Genomic DNA, 18,118 nt, shown 5'->3' with positions numbered 1-18,118 from the left:
AGAAACGGTTGACATTTCCAGGTGAAATTCCATGAAATTGCGCATGGTATTTCAGAACGATGTCATCCTGTTTAACGAAACAGATAATCAAAATTATGACAGGCCAAAAGATTGTGGCTGGATTTGAACTTACGACCTTAAACTTTGCAGGTCATCATCTCAGCACATTGAGCTATTCTCAGTATTGAGCATTATAAAGTTCTGTTACTGTATAAAAAAGTAAGCTGTTTCTCCTGTGGTAAGCGTTGTTAGATTCAGCCAAAGTTGAAACTACTCTAATTCAATCATATTTTGACATACCAAGGTGAAATTGCTTATGGTACTTCAGAGTGATGTCATCTGTCAAAATTATATTTGATTTATTGACACAAAGAAATTGAGACAATGTGGATTTAAATAAATACACCTCTTTCAGTCATTTTGTATTTGATTCAACTGTCTTAAGTAACTGTCTTCCTCCTACCGGAGGAACCCTAATAATAATATTAGGAATACTAACAAAAACAATAGTTTCCCTCCTACCGGAGGAACCCTAATAATAAAACTAACAAAAACAATAGGTTTCCTCCTACCGGAGGAACCCTAATAAAAAAAAAAAAAACACATACACCACAAGCTGCAAAACCCCCAGCACATTTCCAGCAGCAAGCATAGAGTAGCAGATTGGTAGGCTGGCATGTGTCACTGGGGTGGTTTGCTGATGATTGTGGTTGCATTGCAGCTTTGCATATTTCATTTTCTTCATTTACCAGATGGTTTTATCCAAAGAAAGCTACAAATCGGGCATATAGAAAGTACAGCAGAAGATCAAGGATCAGAATTGCATAGTTCTACAGTATTTCAGTGGTTAGAGTAAAGGGACAGTCTGTTTTTACTAGACGCATTGCAAAGTAACCACATCTCAGCTACCAAGCACGCTGAATAAAAAAAGAATATACAGAACAACGATAACATATCAATGACCTAAATATACGAATCTTGATTAAAGTAACTAGCGAATTATTGTATGGTGAACAAAGAATTAGTACAATAATAAGATCTCAACTCCTCAACTATAGTCTCACAATAATGTCTAAATGACAGCATTTCATAGTAAAGTGCAGCAAAAAATTACATAAGTGCAACATCAAGCACCCATGGGTGCAATCTCTTTCCAGACTGTGAGAACAGGATCGTGAAAACAATGTGCAGAGAAGGGATGTATTTCAAGGTATCGGTAAGAGTAATGAGCTGCTATAGTACCGGTAAGTGTTGCTTTTAGGTGCCTTAGGTGGCCAGGCAATAGAGAAGTTAGTCGTCATTCACCACTGTGGGGCACGGAAGTAGAAGCACCACATAATTGTGGCAAGCCATTTTAACATTTATTTCTACAAACGTACTAGTCACTATTTTGAGGTTACTAGTACTTATTCTTTAGTTACTAGTAACTAATCCAATAGTTACTAGTATCTATTCCAGTTTTACTAGTAACTTTTCATTAGTTACTAGTACCTATTTTTTAGTTACTAGTAACTAATCCAATTCTTACTAGTATCTATTCCCGTTTTACTAGTAACTTTTCATTAGATAGTACCTATTCTTTACTTACTAGTAACTAATCCAATAGTTACTAGTATCTATTCCCATTTTACTAGTAACAAATTGCACAATTTTACAATTGTATTCTATGGGGCTCTGCTTTACAGATATCTACTATTTGTGTCCAACTAGTATCTATTCCAATAGTTACTAGTATCTATTCCAGTTTTACTAGTAACTATTCATTAGATACTAGTAACTATTCTTTAGTTACTAGTAACTAATCCAATAGTTACTAGTATCTATTCCCGTTTTACTAGTAACTAATCCAATAGTTACTAGTATCTATTCCCGTTTTACTAGTAACTAATCCAATAGTTACTAGTATCTATTCCCGTTTTACTAGTAACTTTTCATTAAATACTAGTACCTATTCTTTAGTTACTAGTAACTAATCCAATAGTTACTAGTATCTATTCCCGTTTTACTAGTAACTTTTCATTAGATACTAGTACCTATTTTTTTGTTACTAGTAACTAATCCAATTCTTACTAGTATCTATTCCCGTTTTACTAGTAACATTTTAATTTTTACTATCAAGTAGTCATTTTTACTCGTCATAAGCAATGACGAGTAAAAATGTTACTAGTAAGAATAATAATGTTACTAGTAACAATTGTAATAGTTACTAGTAACTAAAGAATAGTTACTAGTATCTAATGAATAGTTACTAGTAAAACTGGAATAGATACTAGTAACTTTGGATTAGTTACTAGTAACTAAAGAATAGTTACTAGTATCTAATGAAAAGTTATTAGTAAAACTGGAATAGATACTAGTAAGTATTGGAATAGTTACTAGTAACTAAAGTATAAGTACTAGTAACTTCAAAATAGTGGCTAGTACATTTATAGAAATACATTTTAAAACGGCTTGCCATACATAATGGGAATGCGAGGACCCTTCTTTCTTTGAGTAGGAACATCTATCTATATATTATCAGGTCATGAGAAGACCTGATGTTGCAGATTAAGCACCCGAGTCACATACACAGACATCAGAGGCATGAGGGGGATTGTCCCGCATCAAAGCTGTGTTTGGATGAATCCATTGTAAAGAAACCTCCACCTAATGAAAATGAAACGAAAATGACATTGGCACCATGATAGTAAAATCAGCACGTTTTATGTATATTTCTCTCCATGTCTAATCCATTGTCCATAATTACCAACTGTAGAAAACACCAGTTGCCACCAAAATTCGTTAAGCTAGCAGGTGCATATTAGTCTGGAACATCTCCGTAAATGTTTGATTTCCATGGGGTGTTGTCAAGGGGCGCACACTAAAATACATTGTGATGCAATTGGATAGAATTGGATGGATACATCATACATATAATCATCAGAGCAACAAAATGTCATCTTGGTTGTCTCGCTCCTCATCACATCATCATATCCTCATCATATCAAACCTGCTCATATTTTATTGACGATTGTGATTGGCCCGGTTCTATCCAGGTCGCATGGAAATCTGTTTGAATGAGAAGGTGGTCCGCATTATCTGCCAGAGTAAATAAAACATGAGCTTGCAGATTCTTTTGGTTCCCAGACCTGCTAAATATCTCAAATAACTGATCCAACTGTTACGGCCTGTGGGCCTTTTGTGTATTGTTCGTCTGCCCTATCGTGTTTGCCCCTCCCCCTTTTTGTTCTCCCTGTCGTTGTCCGCAGGTGTCTGTCCGCGATTGGCTGTGTTGTTCCGGATCTCGTCCAATCCCGATCCCGTCCGTCTTCCTCGCAGCCTCTAAAACCCCGGAACCGTCTTTGGAACGGGAGGCAGCCATCCGCATTCTGTCTTGTGTGCACATGTATGTTCTGTCGGTAGCAAGTCCTCGTGTTTTGTTGCCTTTAGTGTTGTTCGTTTGGTTGTTCACAGGAGAGAGGGGACAGGTAAGCCGCCCATGGGCATACACTGCCATCACGCAGCTTACTCCCTTGTTAAACTCACTAGGCAAGGAACGGTGCCGCCCCTTGTAATTTTGTTAGAGAGGCATTATTTGGGTTAGGCAGGGTGTTTAGCACTTTTATTGTATTCATTCCTTTGGCACCGTTCATGGTCCCCTTGTTCTCCTGTGACGCCTTTTCTGTTCATAAAATAAAACGCACGGTTGTCTACATATACCTTCGTTTGGAGTTCATGTTGGCTGCTGGTTTGCTGGTTGTTAGTCCCTCCTTTGCCCCTAGACATCGAAAGCCTTAGTTTATTCGGTTCAGTCAGGGAGGGTCGTAACACCAACTGACCGACCAACCTACTTTAGCTATTTTCAAGGGTCTCCCATTGCAAGGTTAACCTACCATAAAGAGTATAGTTGCCTTCTAAAATGCATCAAACTAGCTATTCTACATGTGTCAAAGGATACTTAAACTAAAAAAATGCAATAAAATGCAATAATAAATAAATACTATGTCTTGTGTTAAAGACTAAGACCAACTCCCTTGTTCAATGGAGTCCCACAAGTTGTGGTTGTCTGTGATTCATGATGTTACTTGAATATTTGATCTCTGATGTATCTGATACAGGTTACCTCACCTCTGTTCCTCTGTCTTTTGGTTTGCAGATTCTAATTCATTTATGGACAGAAGCATTGGCAGAAGGTCCGACAGATGCGAGAGAAGCCATCTGTTTGTGTCAGTAAGTGTGTTTTCTTTGTGTGTGTGTGTGCACGCACACGTGTTTGCACATTGTCATTTTCTTATGTTAATCATTTGACAGGGGGAGTTTTTATTGACACAGCACTCTCATGTTTCCTGAATGGATATAGGTCAGTTTGAAGTTTTTCCTTACTGCTAGCTCACTGGACTGACTGGGGGTGAGTCAACATGTTAGTAAATGTGGTACAAATACCGGCAAGGCACACATTTTAAGGCATTTGTGATGCATTGTGGTGCAGCGTTGTTTGATTATATATACACTTTTCCTCTTAATAATGATTTAGTATGAGTTGATCTTCAATATGTAAATGTGGCAGTTAAATTAAAGTTTTAAACAAAAGGGATTCTGGTTTATAAGTCTATACTGGAAAGTAAGATGATGTGCATGATTTGACTACATGACAGCTATAAAATAAAATAACACAAAAAAGTTGCGGAGGTGTGAGGTTTCCCAAAAAGAACATTTCATGTTCAGTTGACACCTTTTATACAAACTTCTTTAAAAAATGTATGCTAATATGGAAAGATATTCATCTAAACTGATATTTCATGAAATTAATTTAAGTAGCCTAATCCAAGATGGCACACGTCTTTTCCAGATCACCAATATTTCTACCTACGTGAAGTTCTTTGTAAAAAGTACATTCAGGTTACTACGTAGAAATGGCAGGTTCACTTCTGATGCAACACTTGTGTTGTGTAGTAATAGTGAGCACTGAAAAGGCTGACATACTTATTTGATCAATCGGTTATAAGATATTTGAATTATTAGTAAAACATCTAAAATACACATTTACATTATCAGATGCATTGTTAAATGTTGGTGTACAAATACTCCTAACAGGTTAACATTTGTCTTAGAGGGACACAGTTCTGTTTTTTTAGTTGACCTTTCAAATACAGTATTTAATTATCAATCAACACAAAAATATGCATTTTGTCTTTTAGACTTGTACTGAGAGAAAAGTTATACCATTACTGTTCCAACTTTTCTTGCACTGTTTTTACTTATTCAGTTCAATAAAGGTTTAGTCCTCATTTACTATAATAAAAAACGAACATGTACTCAGTGTGCGAATTATACAATGACAATCGGGGGGGTCAACTCGTGGGGGTCAAGTCACTCTTCTGTATTGCACACTGCCTGGTCACTCGCGCGCGGTGTTTATTGAGTTTTATTGGGCACTAGTCACTCGCGCTGTGGTTATTGAGTGAATTTTGACTATGGCAGTCAATGTAATAGTGTGTGATATTCCCTGCCATAAAGTCAACATTTCTGTGTATCGCCAACCTGTTATTGAATGAATATGGTAACTATATTTTTATATTTACGATTACAGGTAAGAACGTTATATAAATGCATCGACCCCCCCGACCTGTGGTTTTTACCTCTTTTGGGGGGGGTCCGAGTCTGCAGTCTGTTGATGATAATAAATCCATTCCACAAGCTCATGGGGTACGTACCACACAACAACTTTTGGAGTCAGTGGTCACCAACAAAGTATCGTAAAGCAAAACTGGCAGCAAGTCAGACCCACACACACAACAGCAGACCATAATTTCCGCTCAAACACAGACCCACACAGTGATGTACCAGAACAAAAGACACTATCAACATTACAGGTAACAATCTTTTTTTTAATGACCACCAAGACCTGTTGTTCTTACCTCTTTTTTGGAGAGGGGGTCCAAGTATTAATTAGGGGGGTCAGACCCCCCCTAAACCTTCCTGTAATTCGAACTCTGTGTACATATATGCTGTACACAGAGTTCGAATTACAATTAGTTATAATTCAGCAATATTGTCGATTGATTTGATGTAATTCTAAAAGACCCTTGACCAAACTCCTCTAGGAACTATACTGAAAAAAGTTTCTGTGTCAGTCAGTTTGCAGACTTGAGTGTATGATGCACTGTTGTTCATTGACTACAAAAATCAGTGTGAATGGATATTTATGTTTCATTGATTGCTGCATCCAGTTGAGCACACTTACAAATAATATACTTGACTATAAATATATTGACTATCATAGATAAAAAGTGACTTATGTGCTGCCATTGCACCAAGGCTGGAAATTGATTGGACATAAATGAGTACCACCTGGATAACTATCATGCTTTGATTAGGTTGCAAGGAGCCTTATTAATTCCATTCCCTTTTATATATTTTTTGTAATTGGAATGACCTCACCTTCAGTGTTTACAAAGCTTTGGTAATGATTTACCTATTTATATCAGTTCACATGTCATGTACAAAAAGTTTAAACACTTGTTAGTAGAAGTCATTGACGCGAGGCACCCCATGTGAAAGCTGAAATTTGTTTATACTGTTCTACATACTACTACGCCACAGAAGATGAATCACCTATAGTTAGGGCCCCGGTTGTACGTTTGAATGTCTTTTTATTTAAGGCTTTGTGCAAAGTGTTTCTCATAACAGAAAACAAACATCAATTATCAAACATCATTTAGCAAACATGAATTATTGGCGTAGCCAGAATATGTGTTGCAAGTGTGGCAAGATGAACCAAACTGAACAGAAAAGGGTTGTACTAAACCAAAGTGTGTACCATGTTGTGAGCCCTCTTGTTAACAGATACTACTGCCCTTTGGACGTCAGCTGTTTTTCATAAATGTTTTAAGTCTGTGTTTCATTTCCTTCTGAGGGGGAACTTGTATCATCTTCAGGGTTCTCTGAGAATGGAGCAACCCATTCCACCTGATTTGTTAAAATGGAGTGCACTGTAGGGGCCATGTATTTGTTTTTGGCACCATCTGTCTTTCATTTGTATCTTTATATTTAGCTATAGACAGTAACTGAAGCTCTGTCAATGCAATTGAAGGTGGTAAAAACTATCAAACACCTTCCCCAAAAATGTGGGGCATAACAAAATTAGATGGTACTGCACAATTCAAATCACAAACAAAGCCTAGTTAACTGTGCATGAAAAGTACCGATACGAGCCTTGAAAGTTCTGGAACAGTAGTAGGGACAGAGGAGATGAAAATGAACCTAAACCAGGCGGAGGAAAGAGGATTTGCCTGTTGAAATAAATAAATAAATGGCCGTTATCCATCTGTAAAACATGGTTGGAGGTAGTGCTACATGTGTAAAAGTGCTTGCCTCATAAGATCAAGGTTCCAGTTACTACTGTCATTACTCCACAGTTCATTCCTTCTGTTATTTGCATAGCTATCACATTTGTTGGCAGTGTATTGTGGGGGAAAGTATGTAACTTACCAGACTTTGACCAAGGTGCAACCTTTTTTGAATTACTACTTTTTGGTGAAGTAATCCTAACCCACACAAGTTATAATTACAAATCCTCAACTGACAAGATATATTGCTAACCATAGGGCAGTGTCAAACTGAAATCCTAATTCTGGGATTATTGAACATGCGATTTTCTAAGGCAAGAACATTTTGACTTTAGGGCATTAAGGGTATTTATATAATTGTTAACACTCATGATGAAGCAAAGATTGTTCAGAATGGTACTGCAGATAAGCCCATGAAGATTGTCCGTACCATTGCAAGGTTGCCATAACTGCATCAATTTATGTGCATGCCACGACCAACCAACAAAGGGAGTACAGCTTATCCATGTGCTGTCTAGATTCACGTATTCATGTCATTGATGAAACACACTTAGAGCAGTTATTTGAAAAACTCTGTGTGTTTATCAATGATACATGTTTATGTGAATATGTTTATCAATGATAATTGTTCACACAGTCCCTGGGTAGCCAGTGGCAAAGTATGGGGGTGTGCCAGTGATCCTTGAGTTAGTTTGCATTTTTTGTTGCATCAGTTGCATTTTTTTTCTCAGCAAATGCTAAGCATTAGAGCATTACTATGGTAATTCTTTACCCCTCTTGACCTCTGGTTGTTGCACTTTACAATTAACCACTAGGTGGCAGACTAAATATAGCTTATGCTGTCTAACCCTCAATTAGAGAGCCATATCTTCATCTGATGTTAGCATTGTAGCCTCACCTAGCCATCTAAGATCCGACTTGATAAAATTATATCTGGAGATTATCCAAATATAACTTTTTTTTTACACAAATATGCTTTATTAAAGAGTGTCATGGTTAGGCTTATACTCTCTATTCCACTCTGGGCATACATTACATATTGAATGTTAGAGTGCACCATTGTGAAAAATATACTGTTTGTACTGTATATTATATATTTTACTAGAATTTTTGCTTGGTAGCAAATTTCCTCTTTACGTTGAGAAACACATTTATTTCCCAAAATGAACCACTTCCTTAATCACATTTCCTGTCACCATGTCTCACCAGAGTGAGATAAGTGAGTAACTTGACATCACTCTCATTCCAGTGCCCTGAAAACTAGACATGGAGAAAAACGGTCAAAGTCAACATGTCGAAACAAACAACAACAGCAAGACAGACAATTCCAAAGGCCAACCCAAAGAAGTGAGTATGTAATTTTAGTCGAATTGCTGGATAAGCACAATAGTTGTTTTTTCCTCACCCCCGTCACCATCTCAACTGATACATCTGTCAATCATTCATGTGTAAAAAGTAGGTGGTTGAGATAACAAATATGGGACAAAGCTGTGTCTAGGAATGCTAGTAACCTCTTTACAGACTATTATGCCCCTTGACCCTGACCCATGCTGATAATCAGATGTGATTATTATTGCATTATTTACTTTATGTACAGTGTCTTATGGTTAATTATACAATTCAGGACATGCTAATAAAAAAACTCAGAACGTGGTTTTGTGCAATACCACTTGTTTTAACTAAGCAATTTAAGATGTGTTGAATCTGTTCCATTTGTAATTGTGTTAACACAAATTCACTAAGGATGTAATTTTTCACACTCAAATCCATGTGTTTGTACACAGATCAATCATATCCTATTATAGTTTCTGACAAGTACTTAGATAGCTTTTAACTGACAACTATGTTAACCCTTGTGTTATCTTCGGGTCATTCTGACCCATCAGTCATTGTGACCCACCGTCGTATTGCGACAGATTTACCGCATACAAAGACAAAGTGAAGCCTTTTCTTTTAACCGTTGGGCTGTCTCAGACCCCCCACATTGCGAAGGTTAAAAGAAAATTATTTTAATTTGTTTTTGTATTGGGTAAAATTGGGTAAACACAACGATGGTTCGTTATGAACCTTTGGGTCATGTGACCCGAAGGCAGCACGAGGGTTAACAGACCTGTTGCACTTCATCCTGAAATACCTTATTTAGGTTTTCTGTACAGACTATGATATAACTCTGAAAGTAAAAGCCAACTGTTGCTTAACATACCTGTAATTTCTTCTCTTCATCCAACATTGATAAAAATATACAGTATGACATTACCTTATTCTTGCCTTATAATTAATGTCACATTATGGTCATAGAGGAAGTCAATATGTATTTCCTCTTTCAGTATTTAATGAATGCTATTTCTGTGCAATGACAAGTTATCTTTTAACACTATTATTGGAATTATAGCCCCAGGTTGCATTTTCCACAAATCACTAACATATGTAACCCTCTATCACTGTTAAATCTAAAAATTAACTTGACCTTAGATGAACCATTGAAACCAAGGGCTTGACACATATATTGTTATCAGTTCATACTGAATGTTTAAAAAGATACAGTATTTCCTTATTGCATGGTAATAAGGGGAATACATCTTCACAAAATTGGTTTGTTGGTTAAAAGTAAGGTAGAAGTATGTGGGGGGAGGAAGGGGGTAATTAATACAACAACAAAAAAACATATACACACGTGCAAAACCAACACAACACATAAGACAGGTAATTTAATTCCAAAGTAGTTTAGAATACCACACAAAGCTGTGTCAGGATGACAAAGTGATAAAGGGTACTAGATAATATGACTGGAACCTACAGTATACATCAGTGGTATTTGGGATTCTTCAAGCCATTTGTATGTACTGTAAATGCATGTATTGGAATCTTACACATATATGCAATCACTAAGAGAAACCTTGAGTTTGCAGCAATCCATCTTTTTTCAATCCTCGCACATAGTAGGCGTGCTTGGAGTCCCTATTCCTGCCATTTCAAAGAAGGAACTTGTTACCAATCTGTTGGCATTCACTTGATCTGACATTTTTTGTCAAGGCTGTAGGCTGCTTCCTTCTTTACGGTATGTCCTGAGAGTCAAGGACATATGAAGTAGCCTTCAGTTGTTGCCATAATTTTTGGCAATGACAAATTTTGTGTTTTGCAAAGTTTGCTGGTTCAGGATTTGTGGATAATTTTGTCACATTTCTATGGAATACTGGAAAACAATGACACACATTTCATAGGTTTTAAAAGCTTTTATTGGTGAAAAGGTTCGATATATGGAAATACTCCCCTCTTTTACAGCAATCAATCTGCTCTTTATAAAATCCAATCCGAATGATAGACTGATTTCAGCTGACTGGAACAAGTTCAAACTTTCCCATATGCTGATGATATTACTTAGTGAAATTATGTTAGCAGTCATTTTATGCCAGGGCCCAAAAACTGTGAAATGTGGGTTTTTGTGATGAATTTTGTTGGCCAATGAAGCTTTTATTTAAAAACCATCTGATCACTCCTTGGGGGGTAGGTTGGTTGAGGGGCAGTTCTATGGGCATATGTGAAGCCCTCTGTGACATGCTTGCGTGTAAAAAGGGCTATACAAATACATTTGATTTGATCACTCAGCACAATAATTGAGTAGCAATGTGAATCAACACCACAACAACTGAAGCAGCAAACTTTGCAAACACAAAATGTATGTCACTGCCAATACATTTGGACACAACTGTATATTTTAAGGCCCACGTGGAATGTCCTTACTACCCTTGTTTGAAATGTCACCTTGATTGAACTAAAAATACAGTTCAGTGCCATAAAGGTCCCTAACTGTTTTGTAAGCAGTATGCAGTATATGTGTTTGTATGTAGATTTTTTTATTGCATATTAAAATGACCTCATACAGTATGTGTATTACCCTGCAGAAAATCACAGCCTGCCTGGTGAGTGCAGCCTTCTTCAGTGCTCTGGGGTCATCTTATCTCTATGGTTATAACCTTTCAGTCGTCAACGCTCCAGCATTGGTGAGTCTAACTATTGGATACTTGTGTTGATAGCCCCGTTGGAGGGTTGGGGCTTGTCATTTATGTTCTCATCCAAGGCCTTGTTCACACGTCATGATATATTGCACCAACTAATAATATGGGATTATTAGTTGATTCTGAAAAATTGAAACAATATGACTAAGATATCTAACAACATCTTCAAAGGCTCAGAACACAAGATCATTGAAGCATGCCAAATGCCTCTTTAGTGCTTAGAATTATGATTGCTGCTTGATTGGAAAACATCAAATTTTAATCACATGTATCTCCTGAACTCCCTGTTAACAAACCAAAATGGCTGCAATTAAACCTCATGAATAGATTATTGAGAAAGAAGGAAAATCACCAAAATAACCAAACATCCACTCAATTCTAACCGGCCCATTTGGGAATTTGATGAGATTAGATTGGTTTGTAGCAAGTGTCATAGCCTTTACATAATCACCCAAACCTCTGTCAATCTTTTTTCACAGAGCCCATCAAGCAGCTCAATGATAGGGATTATGAACAACATTATAGAGGACCCATTTTGAGTTTGCAACATGTGTATGGAATGCACAATACAGAGACTCTGATACATTTTTGTATTGCTAGCAAGAATGAGTTGTGGCTACTCAATGGTAAAATATCATCTGTATTTTGCAAAACACTCAACAGAATGTAGACGCTTACAGTCTCAGTGGGTACACTACTCAGCAGTCATTCTTGGGTGGTTCTTGGCTTTAGGGACCAGGCAGAATGACTGCCATGGAATTAGACATTCCACTATATTTCTTGAAAGGGAAATTAAACTCCCCATTAGTTGGTTAATTTGGTGTCCAGAGACATGGCCTATCTCGTCCATAGTTTTTTCCCGTCAATCTATTTCCCACATTGACACACACACATTCAAACTTAAATTGTAGAACATTCAACGTTCACATGCTAGACATAATTTCAATATAATAATTTCATTTAGACATCTATGAGCAAGCACACAGACAACAAGAAAGGAGGTGGCCAAGCACATACTGTAGAGAAGTCGTTGATAGTTTTGGTCTTTACATTTATAAGAAACATTTATTGGTGGATGGCGTTTGGAAGGAAAAGTTCAAGTAAAATAAACTGAAGCTGGAGGAAATGCGGTTTATTGCTACCCTGCAGGTGAGATGTTGCAGTAGTGTAATTTATTTTGTATTTGTTCCCCTCAGTCGTAAAGTCTAAATTTAAAAAGGTTATTCCTATTCAGACAAGACTTAATAAGGCAATATTTAAAATTCCTGTAATATGGTTCATTGTCATTTCTCACATGTGACAATGAACTATTCTTGTCACGCTCCCACCAGGTTCCCCAGTCATTCCACTACAGCACTCACCCTCTCCAGAGTACTAATCACCATCACCTGTTCCTCATCAGCAAGCTCCACCAGTACTTCAGCACACACCTCTGTTACTCAATGTCTAACCTTGAACATGGTAAAGGACTCCTTACCTGCTCGACTTAAAATGATTAGCAGCGTAAGCTTAGTTATTCTGTCTCCAACGTTTCTCTCCAGCGTTCTCCTCATCTTCGTGCCTGTACCTCGTCCAATAAACTACCGGTCACACTAGTCATCTGTCTTTGGGTCTGGTTTATCCTGACGATTATAACCTACCAAAGAGCATACATAACTGTCTTGAAAAAGAACTGCTACAATCTGTGAACGATTGCGTGACAACTAGAGATCTTGTTATCTGTCCACCTATTTGAAACATGTGGCACTCAAAGGTTATGCAAAGGTCTGTGCCAATAACAAAAAAGGCTTTCATAATTTATCCATCAGTTGTGAATTATAAATTGCTTTGCTAAGTCACTTTCCCCCTCTCCCTCTCATATGCACAGTATATACAGGACTTCTACAATAAGACCTGGATTGAGCGATATGGAGAACCAATCGGAGAGGAAACAGTGAAATTGCTGTGGTCCATCACAGTTTCTATATTTGCCATCGGAGGCCTGATTGGAACACTTGCTGTCTCCCTTCTCATTAAAGTAATCGGAAGGTAGGTTGGACGTCAATGTAATATATAACGAAAAGTGCATTTTGGGGTTAAATCAAACAAAGACACATGACCCTTGAGAGATTAGGTCCCCAATGCAGATTATTTTATTTTTGTTCTCCCCTTTGTCTATACCCCATAGTCACATGTTCTAATTTATGCAAAAGAATATTCATAAGAGTTAGGGCACTGGTGGACGTTTGAATGTCTTTTTATTTAAGGCTTTGTCAAAGTGTTTTTCATAACAGAAAACAAACATCAATTATCAAACATCATTTAGCAAACATGAATTATTGGCATAGCCAGAACATTTGTGGCAAGTGTGGCAAGATGAACCAAACTGAACAGAAAAGGGTTGTACGAAACCAAAGCGTGTACCATGTCAACTATCATGCTTTGATTAGGTTGCAAGGAGCCTTATTAATTCCATTCCCTTTTATATATTTTTTGTAATTGGAATGACCTCACCTTCAGTGTTTACAAAGCTTTGGTAATGATTTACCTATTTATATCAGTTCACATGTCATGTACAAAAAGTTTAAACACTTGTTAGTAGAAGTCATTGACGCGAGGCACCCCATGTGAAAGCTGAAATTTGTTTATACTGTTCTACATACTACTACGCCACAGAAGATGAATCACCTATAGTTAGGGCCCCGGTTGTACGTTTGAATGTCTTTTTATTTAAGGCTTTGTGCAAAGTGTTTCTCATAACAGAAAACAAACATCAATTATCAAACATCATTTAGCAAACATGAATTATTGGCATAGCCAGAACATTTGTGGCAAGTGTGGCAAGATGAACCAAACTGAACAGAAAAGGGTTGTACGAAACCAAAGTGTGTACCATGTTGTGAGCCCTCTTGTTAACAGATACTACTGCCCTTTGGCCGTCAGCTATTTTTCATACATTTTGTGTTTCATTTCATTTTGAGGGGGAATCTTGTGAAACAATTTTGACATGAACAGTCCATTAAGTGAGATGTTTGGCTTCATGCCAAGGTCCCTAGTTCCCTTCTAATCTGTCATTAGAGAGACTGGTGGGTGTTGGGTTTTGGACAGGACTTAAATGTCTTACAGACACATTCAAATGTGTAAACAGGGAAGACTTTCAGCTCCAGCACAGCTCTGGCTTTATTTAATGTAAGCTACTGTATTCAGGTGCTGTTTAGTGTAACCTACACACCATGAAAAATGGCTGGGAGCTTTAATATTCATTATAGTCTACTGGGTCAGTAATTATCATGGCACAGATATGAAATTATAACACAAAGTAAGTAGCTTCCTAAGTCGTGCTCTGTCTATTGTCTTAGGACATTTAATGTACTTTCATTGTCCCCGTAATATACTCTCAGGATTGTAGAACAAAATTATCTGCAACAGAGGGTCTGTACACCCAACAGATTTAACATTGGTATACTGCTCTAGGAATTTGTGTGCAACCTTTGTATATGTGCTTTCTTAAGTTCAAACAATCCAGCAGATTTCATAGCATTAAAAATCCCCAAATGAATCTCAGAACCAGACAGATTCCTTTTCATTTAAGTTAGATTTTCAGTTTATTCATGCTGATGATTAGATAGTTTCAACTGTCCGTCATCATCAACTCTTGTTTTCAAGATGAATATTGAGAATACAATGCTAGCAGCAGGCTCCGTATGACTTTGCCATATCCTTAGCGTAGACATGAGAGGTTGTTTCTCTCGTCAAAGCCCATAATGATTCAGCAGAGTTAGATTCCCCCAGTTGCAACTCTTGATTTATGAACTGGGATAGAGGGTGATAATGTAAACCCTAGTGGCATGTTGACACCAGCAAGCAATCATTCCTTGTTTACCGTAAATCCTTAGGGAGCTAGGTGAGTGAGCAAGAGAGAGAGAATGGCTAGACAACCACTTGCTGTAATGAAAGTCAAGGTGTTAAAGTCCCTTAGCGTCATTTATCTCACATTTCTATCAGTAAGAATGTTTTTATGATTGCATAAAAGCATAGCCAGAATGGCCACAACGCAATCCAAAAAATCCTGTATCTCTGAGATTAAAGAATCGCAGTGAAGAATGGTGAGGCTGTCTCACTATTTTGTAAATAAGGGGATTTGTCTTTGCCCCAAGAGAAATTGTCCATAATAGCCTTATGGATATGATCCACAAACACTAATTTGTTGTATGTTTCAAATTGGGTTGATTTACTTTCAGCATGGCCTAAACTCACTTTGCGAATGTGCTAATGTGGTAATGACAGAACATTTTGTGAGGAATGCAAAGTGCTATCTTTGAACAGAATGAATGTAAATCAAGCATGTCGACAGTGGAGTGTAGTGAGGTCCACAAGACCACACGGAGCCAACATCTTGCCACACCTGAAGAGTGATTCAATCACATCAGACAAACCTAATCAGCCCTTGTGACACCCTCAGTATGCTGATTACCCACCAAACGCCGATGCAAAGGAACCATAGAATGGGGGGGGGGGGACCTCCCCAATCTACCTAATCAGCCCTCCTGCTAGCTTGCAAGCTTCAAAGGGCCTGATTTAGACAACACGTCTCCAGCGACCATTTGCTATCCGTTTCGGCGGCGATTTGAACAAAGAACATACCTTGATCAGAACTTTTGAGGAAAGTTCTTGAGACTTCACCTTTACCACAAGAGTACAAGGTGGAGAATTATGAGAGGGATATTTGTTATGTTTGTTACTTTGTTTTAATGTTGTGTTCACTGAAATCTTGATTCTAGTAACAACTCCTTCTTCCTGAAAGATAACCACGTCATTCTTGGTATCTACACGAAGCTATCATAATAAAACAATCATTCAACTATATTTTGTAACTGTACCAAGATGTCCAGAACAATATTTGAACCATTGAATGAACCAGCCAGAGATCAGATCACACCTTTGGTAGGTGTGAAGGAAGGAGGGGGGAGTTGAGAACCCAGCTTCCCCCAATCCACATCTGACCCCAGACGGGTCCTCCCTCGAACTGTATAAAGCCCTAAGATGACCATCAATCTCTGACTCCAGCAAAACCGACCATGGCATGAACGCCATCAGGATTGGCGTTCCAAGGACGTCGCCAAGCTTCTCCTGAGATTCAACTTTATAGTGATCGCGACACTATCTGGACGTTTCAACAGAAGAACCAAAAACGCAATTCCAAATGCGACTTCACTGAGATCCCGCAGACTCAGTCACATGACCCAGCGCAGCCGCGCTGTGACTTCAGATTCTTCAAATGGACCTTTGGCGCAAACCGCCCTCAACATCATTGATCAACCCCTGATCAAACGTAACTATGGCTAACACTCTTTCCTCCTCGACATGGCATTGGCGTGAGCTCTGTTTATGATTTGTAAGGATGTAATCACTGACTGTACAATTTCTGCCTTTCTTTAAGTTAGACCATTTCATTCTGTTCATTGAAACCAATCTCTCATATCAAACCCATAATCCAACTTTTCATAAGATCTGTTTACCTTACTTGAATAAATTCATGGTAAAGATATTTTGACGTGCGTGTTCACTGATGTTACGATTGGCTCTACTCTTAGAACGAATTCATTCCTAAAGATAAGACTGATTATTACATATTAAACATAGGATTCCCTAATGTCCTAAACCAATATTAGGGTGGTGCCCCAGACTTTATGATAAATTAAGTATTTCTATCTTTAAACGAGCAAACCCCGCTACAGGAGTGTGTGAAAATAAGCTGTGGGAAGTAGTACATGTAATAGCATTATGTATTTTAAATACCTTAAACATTAACTGTAATAATTCATGGCTACTTGAAAAAAGAGTAAACATACTACAGAAATGCTTGATGAAAAAAAATGCTTGATGCATTATTTAACAATTACAAAAACAAGTTCACATCAAACTGGTAGGGCAGATTATATTTTCAGAAATCAAAGGAGACTTTTACTGCTCTCCAAACATAGGCCAGAGATCTTTCTATAATCTAAATTAATTATATAGTTTGAATCAATGTTACTCTAGAGTAAAGTTCTTTAAGTCCATTCTAATTTATAATTACCTATGGCCAGGTCCAGGTTTCATTGTCTAGTGTTCTTAACTGACAGTATATTTGTATGATACAATTTAGAATACTGGCCACAGTTCAGTACATATACTGTTATGGGTTGATTTGCTATTGATTTTCCAGACTGAAATCTGTAGCCTGCCAGCAGAGTTGGGGATTGGTCTTGGTCTGATCTATGCGATTCTGTCTGCCTTGGCACAGTTGGGTTGACACTATGGTGTTGAAAGGACTTTGATCTATAAGAATATTACATTCACAGGGTTATTGTAAATAAACAATTAACAATGGAAGGTGTACACAAGTCCCCAATCAACAGCAATATGTTGTCCTAAATCTCAGCTAAGCTAAGCCCTTTCAAAATGCTTCTTGGCTTCATCCCAAACAACAGAGACTAGAAGGCTATGGCCCATGTTCAGGTCATGGGATCCAGCATTAACATTTCAGATGAAAAGATGACTATGGGACATTATGATAAAGAGCAACAAACTCAGTTGTTTAAGTAATATTATTTTATGATTGCTAGGGAAACAGCAATGGTGGGTGCCAGAGCACCTCACCATGAACTACACACAGATTTATGCTCTTCCCAGTGGGACGTGCTCAGAACACCTCACCAGGGAGGCGTCCAGGAGGCATCCTTATCAGATGCCCGAGCCACCTCAACTGGCCCCTCTCGACGCGGAGGAGCAGCGGTTCTACTCTGAGCCCCT

General features: G+C 37.8%; 1 protein-coding gene across 9 annotated transcripts in view; it reads left to right on the top strand.

The window, feature by feature from the left end:
• Window positions 1-4,156: 4,156 nt before the first annotated feature.
• slc2a9l2 (solute carrier family 2 member 9, like 2) overlaps window positions 4,157-18,118 on the top strand; it is a 241,947-nt gene continuing 227,985 nt past the window's right edge. For 4 of the 9 annotated variants that reach the window (XM_062457030.1, XM_062457021.1, XM_062456964.1 and 1 more), the window contains exons 1-4: window positions 5,640-5,685; window positions 8,578-8,675; window positions 11,231-11,329; window positions 13,212-13,372. In XM_062457030.1, coding sequence (XP_062313014.1) covers window positions 8,595-8,675; window positions 11,231-11,329; window positions 13,212-13,372 — 341 coding nt within the window. In that variant the 5' untranslated portion in view covers window positions 5,640-5,685; window positions 8,578-8,594. Of the gene's footprint in view, window positions 4,210-4,326; window positions 4,400-5,639; window positions 5,686-5,718; window positions 5,853-8,577; window positions 8,676-11,230; window positions 11,330-13,211; window positions 13,373-18,118 lie in introns of those variants that run through there. The other 5 variants (XM_062456972.1, XM_062457010.1, XM_062456981.1 and 2 more) reach the window with 5 other exon arrangements.

The sequence above is a fragment of the Osmerus eperlanus genome, chromosome 1, assembly GCF_963692335.1.
Source record: "Osmerus eperlanus chromosome 1, fOsmEpe2.1, whole genome shotgun sequence".
Classification (NCBI taxonomy): domain Eukaryota; kingdom Metazoa; phylum Chordata; class Actinopteri; order Osmeriformes; family Osmeridae; genus Osmerus; species Osmerus eperlanus.
The sequence above is the reverse complement of the archived record's forward strand: the minus strand, read 5'-3'. Positions and strand labels throughout refer to the sequence as shown.